This window comes from Thunnus maccoyii, chromosome 13 (assembly GCF_910596095.1).
Source record: "Thunnus maccoyii chromosome 13, fThuMac1.1, whole genome shotgun sequence".
NCBI lineage: Eukaryota > Metazoa > Chordata > Actinopteri > Scombriformes > Scombridae > Thunnus > Thunnus maccoyii.
In genome coordinates, this window is record NC_056545.1 from 17,926,106 (window position 1) to 17,939,185 (window position 13,080).

Consider the following 13,080-nt stretch of genomic DNA (forward strand, 5'->3'; position numbering starts at 1 on the left):
TAATAGTTTGCTCCCTGTTCATGAAATAACTATGTTGCATCTCAGCGCTTAGGTAGACGTCATGTACTTCGATTCTCTGTCCAACCTGTTGTTTGAATTATACAGCCTGCAGTGGGAACTTCCTGCCTGTTAATTATTGATTCCTTCCTGAATGGAAAATAGGCTATTTTATTTTTTTGCTCCCCTGCTGAGTGTGTGCACAAAAGAGAGAGAAGCATGTGCCCCTAGGGGTCACGGTTACATCACAGCCCATTAATTAATACGTGATTGAGACATTAGTTAACAAATATCCTTATTATTGCATTTATGACTCCAGAGTTAACTGCAAGTTTAATTAAACAATTTGAAAGTGTGTATTTATGTATTAACACCTCAGTAACCACAAACAAGTGATAATGAACATTGCAGTACATGGACACAAGTCAATATGTGAGATACTAACTAACAAGGGAACATATTGGTTGTTTTTCTGTCACTACCTGCTGCCTCATGAATAAATAAAACTGAATGAATAATTAAATACTTTGAAAACACTTGTGAACAAATCAGGTCCCATATTGCTCAGTTTTTGGCAATTTTGATCTCAAAAACATTGTAGGGTGTCCCAGAGAAAGAATATTGATCCTTATGATGTTTAGCAAAGAAATGTAGTTGAATAAAAGGTTCATGATTGAATGAGTTTGACAACTTGTCGTCACGGGAAGAGTCACATCATTACACTAGTTCCTTTAATAATGCAAATGGAGTAAACCCTCATAGTGGAGGCTTTCCAGTTATTACTCTGCGAATTGCAGGACAAATTACAGAGAGCAATTTGTGAAGAGCCAAACCAGACCTTGTGCTAATCAATGAATCTATAGTCAAACTTAATTCAACTTAATTAAACATTAATTAATTACCTAAAATGTGAAGTTTTACATTTTCAAGAAAAGGCGGATTTTGTCAGAATTGCATGGTGGATGCCAGAATGACGCATGATGATTTCTTTGATGGCACTCACAATTGGAAAAGTGTAGGGGATTTAAAAAGTTGGGGACCGGGATGAGAATATGGTTTGGCTGAGTGTTAGTGGTAGGATTACAGCAGGGGTTGGGACCGCAACCTCAGGCATGTCTGCCAGCATTGGCACATGGCAGCGTAGGCACTGGCACAACAATGAATGAGTGTGTGAGGAGAGAAAATAAATGGGAAAGAAAGAAAGAAATTTTTATAAAGTTGACTTTTTCTCACCTGATTATGTTGAAGTGTCCCCTCGCCTGCATGCTGAATAAGATCGGTGGCTGTTTTGCTGCCTTTCTTACCTAGTTTGACTGATGGCACTGCCTTACTGCTCACATTCCCACAGGAGTGTTGTACTTGTTTCATATGCATTGGACCGTAGCCAGCTAGCTTGGGCTTAAAAAGCTAAAGTTGATGTCCAGACAACCTGACCCTCGTCGACAGAGTGCAGTTTTGGTTATAAGATGGCCCAAGGCGTGACTCCTTGCTTACTGAATGTCAAGTTTGAAGCCCAATTTTGAAACCATCAAGGAAATTCTAGAAGATATGACAAGGTGCGAGAGACAAGGACACGCTGTGTCCAGTTATGAGAAAATAATCCATGTTACCAAGATACACTAACACATTGTTTATTACTTTGCAAAACAGGGAAAGCTAGTTACTAATGGTTATGTTTATAGGAGGAGTTGAAAGATCTGGAAATAACATCAGATTAGCATTGGATGTAGCATCATATAGCACTGCATAGCATTGGATTTTTAGACACGATGACTGAGTTTTGGTACTGATACCAAACTTATACTTTTTTTGAGTGCATAAGTTTAAGGAACAGAAAAATGTTTTTTTTTACGACTTTTTTTTTCCATTTAACAAAATATGTCAGAAGGCTGTTTGGTTTTGACAAAAGTTACTTTTAATCACATCAGCAAAGCTGCCAGTTCAACCAGCTTTATTTTCCAAGTAGAAATTTTTTTTTTAGAGTCCATATCAATGATCTCCGCTCTGTCGGTCTTGTGCATCTCCTTCTCAGTTTGAACACTAATGTGAAATCAGGCGTTTTATTGCTTTTGGATTAAAGCGCATGGTAGGGCAAGGTACTTGTCTTTCAGCTTAGCAGACAGTCTTATAGGCCAACATGCCTCCATCAGAAGTAATTGTGATATGTAAGTACCTGCTCTGTCCCTCTAGCAGTTATTTGACAAACAATTACTCAGATGCAGCACTGAGTGACTGAAAGAATACAACCCATCAAATAACAGCTCAGCAAAAGGAAAGAATGGCAGGGATAATACTGATTTATAACATTTGCCTCTAAAGACATGCAGGTTAAGGCTTACTGGAGACACTGTGGCTGCCAGCATTGTCCAAATGGAATTTAATCCGACTTGTTCTCGCAGACAAAATGTGCGGTTTGTGACTGGAAATAATAGCTTTCATTGCTATAGTGTGAGTTGGCTGGACAGGTTAGAATTTCATGCAGCCTTGTTCATTACCCAACTCTCTGCCCTTGTCTGCACCTGATAAATATTGTCAACTTTGTCATGTGATTTGTTTTACGTTTGGTTGCGTTTTTCCAGTGGACCTGTAGTTTTGAGGAGGGTTTTTTTTCACATCTGTTCCACTGAACTACACTAGAATAAGTAACTCTGTGGCCTCCATGACTCCTCCAGCTGGCACAGAGAGCATTTAATGAGCAGAAAAGGAGTTGCAGTGGGTGTACTAGGATTTGTTGAAAGTGCTGTACTCTGAAGCAGGCAGTCTTTGAGAACAGACCAAATTTCATTCAGTATACTGCAACTTGAACTATCTTTAGATGTGAATGTTTTGTTATGTGTGTAACCCTGCAACGGACGGGTGACCCATTTTGGCTTTCTCTGTACCTAACATAGCTAGCCAAAAAGAAAATGGATGGATGGGAAATGATTCATTCAGATTTTGTTCAAGTCTATCTTTATACAATACTCACATTCCCATATGTACAGTGAGAGAGTTATTGATCGCTGAAATAATTCCCTCTGTTCATCCATGGGGAAATGCACTTCAAAGTCCAGCCAAAGCTAATACAGTATGGGACGTCTGCAGGTTGACTTGCAAATAAAGAGCATATTTTCATCAAGAGGGTACTAAAAACACTGTAACTTAAAATACCCACCTGATTTGGCTAACCTGAGACTATGGAGGCCTCATATTAGATTAAATTAATGCCAGAATGTGATCTCTTCATGGCCAGGATGGACAGAAGGAATGATTACAGCATTCAGTAACTGTCATACATACCCATATGGACTTGTGAGTATTAAGTATATTGTATTTAAAAAAAATCTGATCCTGCCCTATAAAATTTTGAATTTATACTGGCTTAACAATCATGATTTCTTTAAATTTGACTTTAAATTTGTGTGATATATATTGATATGCGACAAAAATGGTTTGGAAATGAAAATATACCTGTGTTTGTGTTTGTTTGTACAGTAGACTTGTCAGAGCTGGTAGACGAGGTGGCATGTTTCTCAGACTCCACCTCTGAGGAGCACTCCCTCAGTTCCTACACGTCTGAGTCCTTCGATGATAACGGTAAGACTCTAACACTGAAATGACCCAACCTAATTTGCATTCCCTAGTCTTGCTTTTTTTTTTTTCTTGTGAAACACTATATACTTTTACCACCTCACTCCAGTAAAAGTTATTCAAAAGAAAGAGAAGGGAATATCACTCTTCACAGATAGACCCTGTGAAGAGGGGTCCTAAGTAGACATTTAGACATTGACAAAAAAATGCTGGGAACCACTACTTTAGATGGAATTCACTCAATGTAGGATCAGTCCACTTTGCACTTTTACTGTAGTGCATTAACTGTATTAACATATTGGAACGTAAGCAGATTATAGACCAGTGGAAATGTTTCATGAAAAGTACCTTAATGCAATTAAATGCATACATACAAATGCATCGGAGGTCAATGCAGGTCGCTGGTGGGAGAAAAGTCCTCTTATTCTTTTTCTTGGCTTCTATAGGGTGTCTTTTTCTCAGATAACTCAATACCATTGATCTTCCCTTCCAAACACCCTAATGATCATGTGTGTGTGTGGGTGTGTGTTTTCTGGGAAGGGTCGATGTCAATGCTTTGTTTCCTGTCTAATTACTGGAGCTACAGCGAAAGCAGGAGTCTTTCCCACTACCTTATAGGACAGACACACAAACACCCACGTACCACATGCATTCAAACATGTTGGCAAGACTTACATGTCTCCTCTGTTCTCAACACGTGTGCACATACATGCTCACACACATTCTTCCATCTCATTTCGGTCACACCCAGCACATGAAACCTTATGCTATTCATAAATGTACTGACATTGTTTCTGTTCTTCTTCTTTTCTCTTTCTGTATTCTTCCCAGCCTCCATAGTGACAGTCATACGTCTAGTCAATGATGCTGTTGATAATATTGAAAGTGAAGGTATGAAAGAATATCTTCTGTTGACTCCTCTATCTTTTTTGTGTCTGCCAAAGTGTTTGTTCTGGTGGTGTAGCACTATGATATAATGTAGTGAATGCAGCCAAGGCTTTGCTGTTCTATCCCCCTGTCTTATACAGAATAAAACATGCTGCTTAGATTTCTGATATTTTTTTGTCAGTTTATGACACTGGATCTTTCTGTGTTTCAATTTCCCTCCTTTGGTTTCTGTGTTGTTTGTCTCAGTCTGTCTCTCACTTTCTCTTTCTCTCTCCCTTTGTAGTGTCAAACATGGATAAAGAACAGCGGCGGAACAGCCCTGGTGAGTGAGATGCAAAGCAACTGAAAAACATCGTATTAACTTGCCATCCCTTTGGCTTTATTACTCAAGCTGTGATCCCAAAGCTCAACCTTTTGTATTCTTTTGTATTATTTCCTCTGAATACCTTTATCACATCCCATACAACAGCACAGATTACCATTTGTGTTCATGCCAAATCTTTGCTACTCAGACACTGAATGTAAATGCAGGCTCCCAGTTTTTATGCTTACTGTCTTGCAACTAAGGTTGGTTTTTCATAGGGGGTTCCTTTTTTGGATCTAGCAAATTGTTATAACTGTATTTTTATGAGTTAAAATAAAACTTTGCTGGCTGCAGATTATATTGGTTAAAGCTAATTAACATGAATTCTAGAGCATGAACGATAAATCCTGGCTGATTTTTGCTTATTACAGAAACATTTTATTGGTGGATATGTCGGCCAATAAGTGACAAGAGAAGTTTATTTTTTAACAGGAAAATGTCCTGCACATTACATATCTTGTTTACGATTTTTAGATTTTAGAATATATGTTTATGTAATGTTTAATGTCAGAAAATGAATATTGCCAGAGAGAAAATACCAGTAAATACCTATCGAAATTGAAAAATCTTGAAAATCCTCAATCAGGCTCTTCCATAAGTAATTTGATCAAAGGCTACAGTGAAACTGTCTGGTGTTATAAAAAGAAACCCCACTTTTAAACACCTCTCTATGATTGTGTTTTTGCATTTTAACAAGACCAAAAGAGTGGCAAGTCCTCTCTAATAATTCATCAGTTTTAGTATTCAGAACCTCCAATTTAACATGCATGAATATCATATTAATATTTGAGCTGATTAACATAATAGTTCCCCCAGTATTTGGAGGAAGTAGCTTAGTACAAATCAGTGCAAAAGTAAGTCAGCTACACTTGTTATATATGCCAGATATATGGTTATTCAACATTTCATCTCATTTTCAAATTGTAGCAATAGGTTGTGTCTGATTATGAATACTGTTAATTACTAATTAAGCAAAACAGTAGTGTTTCAGCTTTCTTCACCAACAACAGCTAATAAAGATCTCAGCTGAATCTCACAGTTCTAGTTATTTATAACTGTAAGTACTTACAAATGCTGAAAGCTAATCCAAAATCAATTCAATAAGGGATGCGAAAAGATTTGGATTTGATAAGCGGATCCTATAATGAATTCAGGTTCAATAAAATGCTCTCAGACCTCAACCTATTTTCAACATATTATCAATATATAACACACCTTTTTATCATCAAATAAAACAGATGTTAAATGTATTTATACTATGAAATATTCTGTAAAAGTATAACCCAATTCTCTATGCAACATATACAAGTGTCTACAGTATAAATAGTTAACTGAGATAATTTGAATTATGTTAAGATTGAAAAGCTCAGTCCACTTGGGTGTAGCGGTCTTCACTCTAAGCAAAGAAGAGCTTTCACCCCGACCATGTTGAGTGTCTCAGTGGATTATAGGGGCACTTTGAGCCAAGCCTCACATCCACACAGAATGGCAGAGGAGAAGGCAGCTTCAAACGCTTTCTTTTTCACACTAAATGGGGGCACCATGTACAGGCTGAACACTTTCTCCTCTTACTGAATGCATGGTTTTGCTTATGCAAAGACCATAGCAGTCATGATCCAGCTGCACCTATCCCATAAGATCCCTTTGTTCTCGTCAGAATCCGCTGCAGTCTTTAAAAACAATATTAATTGGATCATAGTTACCAAGTCTGTTTGTTCTCAGTTGCGTGTTATTTACTAGGTCTACAAAATATTTCATTACTTACCCAGAGCGAGACTGTGTTTATGCCTCTGTCACTGCCAGCCTTCTGAGCCACAAGAAGCTTTATTTCAGAGACTTAAACGGTGAATGACATTTTCGTTCAGTAGGTTGTTCCACATAACGCTTGTTAACCCATATGTGTTACTGGAACACATGGACAAACATGTATTTTCTTATTTTATATGTTTTCTCATGTTTTTGCGCTCAAGTCAAGTGATTTAAAAGAAACTAGTGTGCTACAGAAACAACAGTGTAAAAAAAAAAAAGATTAAGATATCAACATAATAAGAAAAAAACAGACTAACTGATACATACTCAGGCGAAGAGGATTCATGTTTGGCATTCTGGAGATGGGAACTGAATTTTTATTTTTTTTTGCTGCATTGGCATATCATTAATGCAAGTTGCATGAGATTGCATTATGGTTTTGTGTGTCCAATTACAGTGTGTTTTTGTCTGTTTACATGTATCGCCAATGTGCTAAATGGCTCTCTGCCAGGCTCCCCTTCCCGTCATGTAATGTGTTTTCTTCCATGTCATAATTCATCATGTTCTTCTGCATTCAGTTGTTTCTATGAGAAAAGCATTTCATCATCAAAGGCTTCCTGTCCCATGAGATATTTGTTTTGTTTTCCACTTCAGTGACAGCAAGTCGCCACCTGCAGAGCAAAGATGAGATTTGTGTAGAGTTCATCAAAGAGTACATTGTGGATTGTAAGAACATTCATTTATGTCCCCCCCTCCCTCCCACCCTTAATCTTTCATTTGAGCATACTTCATCCAGAAATAGAGACATTCCAGCAGCATGGCATGCAGTAAGACCTCCCACATGTTTTGTGGCGTGTTGGCATGGCCAGTCTATTAGATTTCTCTGTCCACACATCATGCATTATATACAAGAAGCTGGCACTGCTAATGAAGTGTACTCTCCATCCCACATAGAGTGTGACCTCTCTGGCTCCTCTCTCTTCATCAATATGATATTTTTTCACTCACAGCTCATTAACCTAACCATGAATTATGCAACCTGCATGCTGTAATTTGTAGGAAGTAGTGGATTAGTGTGAAGTTCTGTGTCAGTCCGTTTGTCAGCATGAACTCACATGTGGGAGAAAAAAAAAAGAGTTTTGTTGACTGGTTTTATTTGCACATTAATTAATGTTAAATGAGAAATGGAGCAATTATACACATAAACATGCAGGAGAAGTCCCACAGAAGCCACGGTAAACCCCATAGTGACACAGTAAGAAACAAAGCCATTCACAAGCTTCTTGCTGCATCAGAGGAGCAAACAACCACACTTGCATACACTCAAATATGCGCAGTCAAATTCTTATGCACACAAGTAACGAGCAACACATTTCTGCAAAAATAAAAAGAGATCAAGGGAGAAGATAATAATGAGAGGGAAAACTAAAGAGGAGAAAAAATAGAAACAAACACAACAAGCCAAAGTATATACAATGGCCAATTATTAATGTAACAGAAAAATGGATGCCATTTTTTCTTTTAAGCGAAGGAGGTTGCTTATTAGGAGGCAGTCAATTTCACATCCTGGCACCTTGTTTTCGTGATGTTACACTCAAGAGTCAGGTGTTCAGGCTTTAGGAGGACAGAGATCCCATCAGTAATTGTGAACATCTTCAGATCATTCCCTCCAGTAACTGATACTCAAAAGCATATTCACTGGTGTCACCTCACTTACCTCCAATAGATAAGATTGCGATGATACTGTTGTTTTAGAAGTGATTGATGTGGCACCTGTCGCTGGCTGATCCTGTTAGATAGATAATCTGATTCCCCGCTTGCACTGTGCAGTGCAGAAAGGCTGTTTGTACCATAACACGCACTTAGAATTTAGAACTACGTACTTGAAGCGATTTGGCAGCAGTAGTTTGTCCAGGGAATAAAGCATCAGGCTCCTAAAACACTATGCTAATGTGAATCCCTCTCTTAAAATAAAAGATTGTCTGTGTCCTTTTCTTCTCAGCGTACCACTGGGAGTCTTCCAGCCAGACTTCAAGCTGGGTGTCGCCATCACGTCTGCGTCCACCAGAGGTTGGATCCCATTACGACCTCAGTGACACCCAGCAGAACATCAGACGAGGCGGCAGCACGCGCTCTCTCCAGCTGGACTACAGAGTGATGGGCAACAGCAGTGACACAAGCCGAGAGCGCGGACGGGAGACCAGCAAGAGAACCTTCCAGTGGGAGAGGAATCAGTCGGGTGAGTGGGAAAGGAAACGCGTCCTGGACAGAGAAGAAAAGGGACGGCACGACAGGGAGGGAAAGAACACAGGCAACAGGAGCAGAGACATGGGGGCATGCCAAGACCACAGAGACCGCCATCACTCACACGGTCATGATAGCTGTGAAGACAGCTCCTCACCTGTGTATGAGGAATACAGAGAATCCAGCCTTGATCCGGAGCAAAATCAAGACACAGAGAGCCTTTATGATACTCTACCCCCGACCCGACGAGCCTACGAGGGATACCCGTCAAGCCCCCCAGGCCTCAACCTGCACCCGGCTCAACTTCTGCCTCCCCTACGAGCGTGGGACTTACAGACAGGGGAGTGGAGGGGTTCGCAGGAGGATCGTGAAGAGCTCAGTGCCAGCAGTCTGGCAGGTTCCGGGGATGAGCTAGAGAGACTGCTGAACCTGGTGTCGCTCAGAGCCAGGAGAGCCACACGAATAAACAGAGCCTCCACCGGATCTGAACCTACAGCAGGCTGGGATGGATTTAAATGAGCAGATGAGACTGTTTCAGAGGAATAGATTTAATATACCTTTATAAATTAAAGAGAGGCAGCGACTCCCTCTGATTATACTTGACATTTATAATACCACACCGCTGGTCCACCACCTAAAATTAATTAAAGGATAATATTACCATATACACTTTGATTATTCCGCATTATTATCCCGCTGTAAGCAAACACAAATCTACCACCAATCCCCCAGCTCATTTAAAGGCTAGAGGAATAAGAGGAAATATGTGCGTTCTCCTGACTCTACCTGTACTGCATGAGAGTTTGGCTATGAATCAATGCTATTACATTTATTATTTATGGTGTCACTGTGGCACAGCATTTATTAACATCAAATTAAGAAAGGATCCAGTATGTTCCTGGATTAGATCATGCAGATGTATGCGCATACAGTATGCTATCATGTATTTCATGCATCATTCTGTTGGATCACACACCTACAGACCAAAACACACATAATCATTTGTTAGCTCAACCATGTAATACTTTTTGCGTTTCTTATTTTTATTGATGCATGCCCGGGGTTGTTTTGGAGAGGAGAAACTATTCGCCCACATCCCAGACATAGCCTCAGAGATGCTGTTAAGATTACCATAAATTGATACCAGGGGATCTTTATTTAATCATTTAATCATTCCATAATGATTTTTTTTTTATTATTATACCATTCATTTGTTTGGTTGCTTGTTGCCTGTTCATAAACACAAGCATCCGGGGGATCTGGCTTGTATGACTGTAATTAAATACAGCACTTCAGGTGATGCTCAACAGTATGTTTGGCCTCTCATTTTAACTCATAATACCTGTTGAGCAGTTATGAGGGCCAGTATCAGGGGATTTGAGGATTCGCTTATCAATACAGATTATGATATTGCTCCCAATATACATTATGTACTTTGTATATATTACAAAAGCTGAATATTTACACAGTGCTTCAGATAAAATTAAACCCACTTTATGCCTGGTATTAACATACAATATGAATTTCCAGACACTATGTGCTGAAAGGCTTAGAGAATTATGTGGAGATGCAGCCGTGAAGTACAGAATAACTCACCCAAAACATGTACACATGGTTGGTTTTGCCTCACTGATAGCGGTAAATGCTTTTCTGTTCCCAGCTCACACATAGCAAAGGGGAATGTAAATGGAATTAAACTCCATGTTAAACAACTCTGAAACACAGGAAAAACAAACAGGTGGTAGGTAACTAGGAGTATTTACGGATTAACACATTCAAAATGGCATTTCAGGACTTTTGGGAACAAGCAAGACCAGATGTTTGCTGTCAGTTTGGTCGGACAAATTTAGAGTTAGTAATGGCAACAGGTGCACTTACCTTCCTTCATCACACATACACTTACTGAAAAATGTGACTTTGTATTTGATTTGAAAAGGAGACGACGCATTCGACAAAACAGTCTCCATGCGGTGTGGGGGGAAAACATCCACATCTTACTGAAGGATGTAAACAGTAAACAATTTACATAGCACTTTGTGTATTGGACTCTTGACGAACAGAGCAGGTAAGTGCAAATCACCTTCGTCAGATGGTACAGGATCTGCTGTACATACTGAAGATGTAACACTGTGAAGGCCTTTTATGAAAGATGGCACTTAACACAGTGAGAAAATTCAAGTGTGTGCTCTTATATGATTCACATGGATTCCTAAGAAATCTTACAAAAATGCCATTAAAAAGCTATTTTATATTTTGAATAGCTTTTGTTATGCACATGAAATTGAAAAATTGTTCAAGAGTTGATGCAAGAATGTTTTTTTTTGTTTTTGTTTTTTTTAACAAAATAACTGTAGAAATTATTGTACTGAAAGGTACTATTCTGATGTATTTTTTGGAACTTCCCCAACACCTGTAACCACATACCAACTGACAGGTCTTAACAAGGTCATGATCAGGCTTAGTGTCATCTAATGTATCCATGTCTCACAGTGTGGTGTCCACCCATCCATTCATGCTCAATAGCCATTCCTATTCAGGTCTGCACTGAAAGTGGGTTTCTGAAGCATGTCCCAGCTCGCATCGGGCAACAGACAGAGAAACATCCCCGACAGGTCAGACTAACACATGGACAAACACATTCACACCTGTGGGCACTTTACAGTTTCCAGTTCACCTGGCCTGCATGTCTGTGGACTGTGAAGGGAAACAGGGTCACCCAAAGGAAACCCACAGGAATACTGTGAGCACGTGCAAACAACACAGAACAGCAGCTTCCAAAGGTTGAAACTCAAAACCCAGAATGTCAGTGCTGTGAATAAAGACTGCAAACAAGCGAGACACCTTTGCTGTCATGTATTAATACTTTATTGCCTTCCATTACAGCTGAATCATCTTGCAAAATATCTTTCACGTCTACTGGATTTAAAAGTAATTTCATCTCGCTGACATACTGAAGCACAGTGTTTATGTACCAGTCTGGATGTTGGAGTGGCTGCACATTACAAGGACTTGAAGAATGTGCTCATACTTATTTATTGGAGAGAAAAAGGTATTTGTCTTAAGGGTAAATATGTACCTGGTGTGCTGTAGCAGGTGAGCTATATCTTGCAGACTACATGAGATAAATAATCCCCCAAAATATTTAATCCTATCAAATCAGTCTTGTCACGCCTCTTATATGTTTGTCTTTTCCTTCCGACTGGAATTTGGAAGATTCATTTAGCAGAGCTTAAAGTCACTGATGTCCTGGGAAGACATGAAGGTGTAACAACATCTCCTGGAATGTTAAGTGCATAAACTGTATGATCAGTCATAGAATAAATATTATTTTGAAATCATTTGAGATTATTTGAAAAGGGGGGTGTTACAATCATGATTGCTTTGGCTGGTGGAAAGAAGCTGGTTTCTCTGCTGACTTGAATAGATATCGCCGGCTTATTGTGTTCGTCTCTTTGTTCCTGTGAGTTTGAGTTTATTTCCATACTGACCCAGTGCAATGATCAAATTATGCAGACTGTGCATCTCTAAAAGTATCTTAGATAATACTTTTGCTGTCTGCGCAGAATTTTGTTGTGGGTCTTGTATGCCAGCCATCAGCCACGCATGAGAAAATGAACACCACATTCCACAGCCTCAGTATATTTTGATTAATACAACATACACCTCTGCACATAATCAAAATTAGAGCAACTTTAATTACTGGATGTTACAAGTCTGCTACCGGCAAGTAAGGTGGCATTTCTTAATCGCTGTATCTACATCCTCAAAAGGTGACCAGTCATTAATTTTTGATTGGTGACAAAAGGTTGTGAGCAGGAGATGGTCGGGTGTGCTCCATGTCTTCGCGCTGCACTCACTCTGTCTGGAACTAACAAGGAAATGCACTGAGGAACCTTTGTGAGTTTGGGGCATTTCCTCACTCCTCCCCCCTGCGGAGCTGACACACAAACTTTGTCCTTTTTATCATCCAACCCTCCATGTATAAACACCACAAGGCTGACCTTCTGCCAGAAAACATTCCCATGGCAACCAGACATTCCTCTGATCATATTTGCATTTCATTTTCCCTGTCACATACAACACATGTTGGCCAATTAGGGTTTGATGAGGACTGTATGTGTGCTGTGCGCGTGTGTGTCCATGTGTTTGTGTTGCGTGCATGACGTTTGTATCTGCATACTGCTCAACATGCCTGCTCCCAAAATGCTGCAATGTTTCTTTGATGCAGTGCTACACGGGCGTAGAGCAGAGTTGTTTTACACAAAAAT

General features: G+C 39.5%; 1 protein-coding gene across 1 annotated transcript in view; it reads left to right on the top strand.

Moving 5' to 3' along the window:
* The window catches only part of LOC121909713 (protocadherin Fat 3), a 63,577-nt gene extending 53,453 nt beyond the window's left edge, over positions 1-10,124 (top strand). Inside the window, exons 50-54 of the mRNA XM_042430330.1 lie at positions 3,472-3,573; positions 4,399-4,458; positions 4,739-4,777; positions 7,223-7,294; positions 8,571-10,124. Coding sequence (XP_042286264.1) covers positions 3,472-3,573; positions 4,399-4,458; positions 4,739-4,777; positions 7,223-7,294; positions 8,571-9,331 — 1,034 coding nt within the window. The 3' untranslated portion in view covers positions 9,332-10,124. The remainder of the gene's footprint in view (positions 1-3,471; positions 3,574-4,398; positions 4,459-4,738; positions 4,778-7,222; positions 7,295-8,570) is intronic.
* Positions 10,125-13,080: the final 2,956 nt, after the last annotated feature.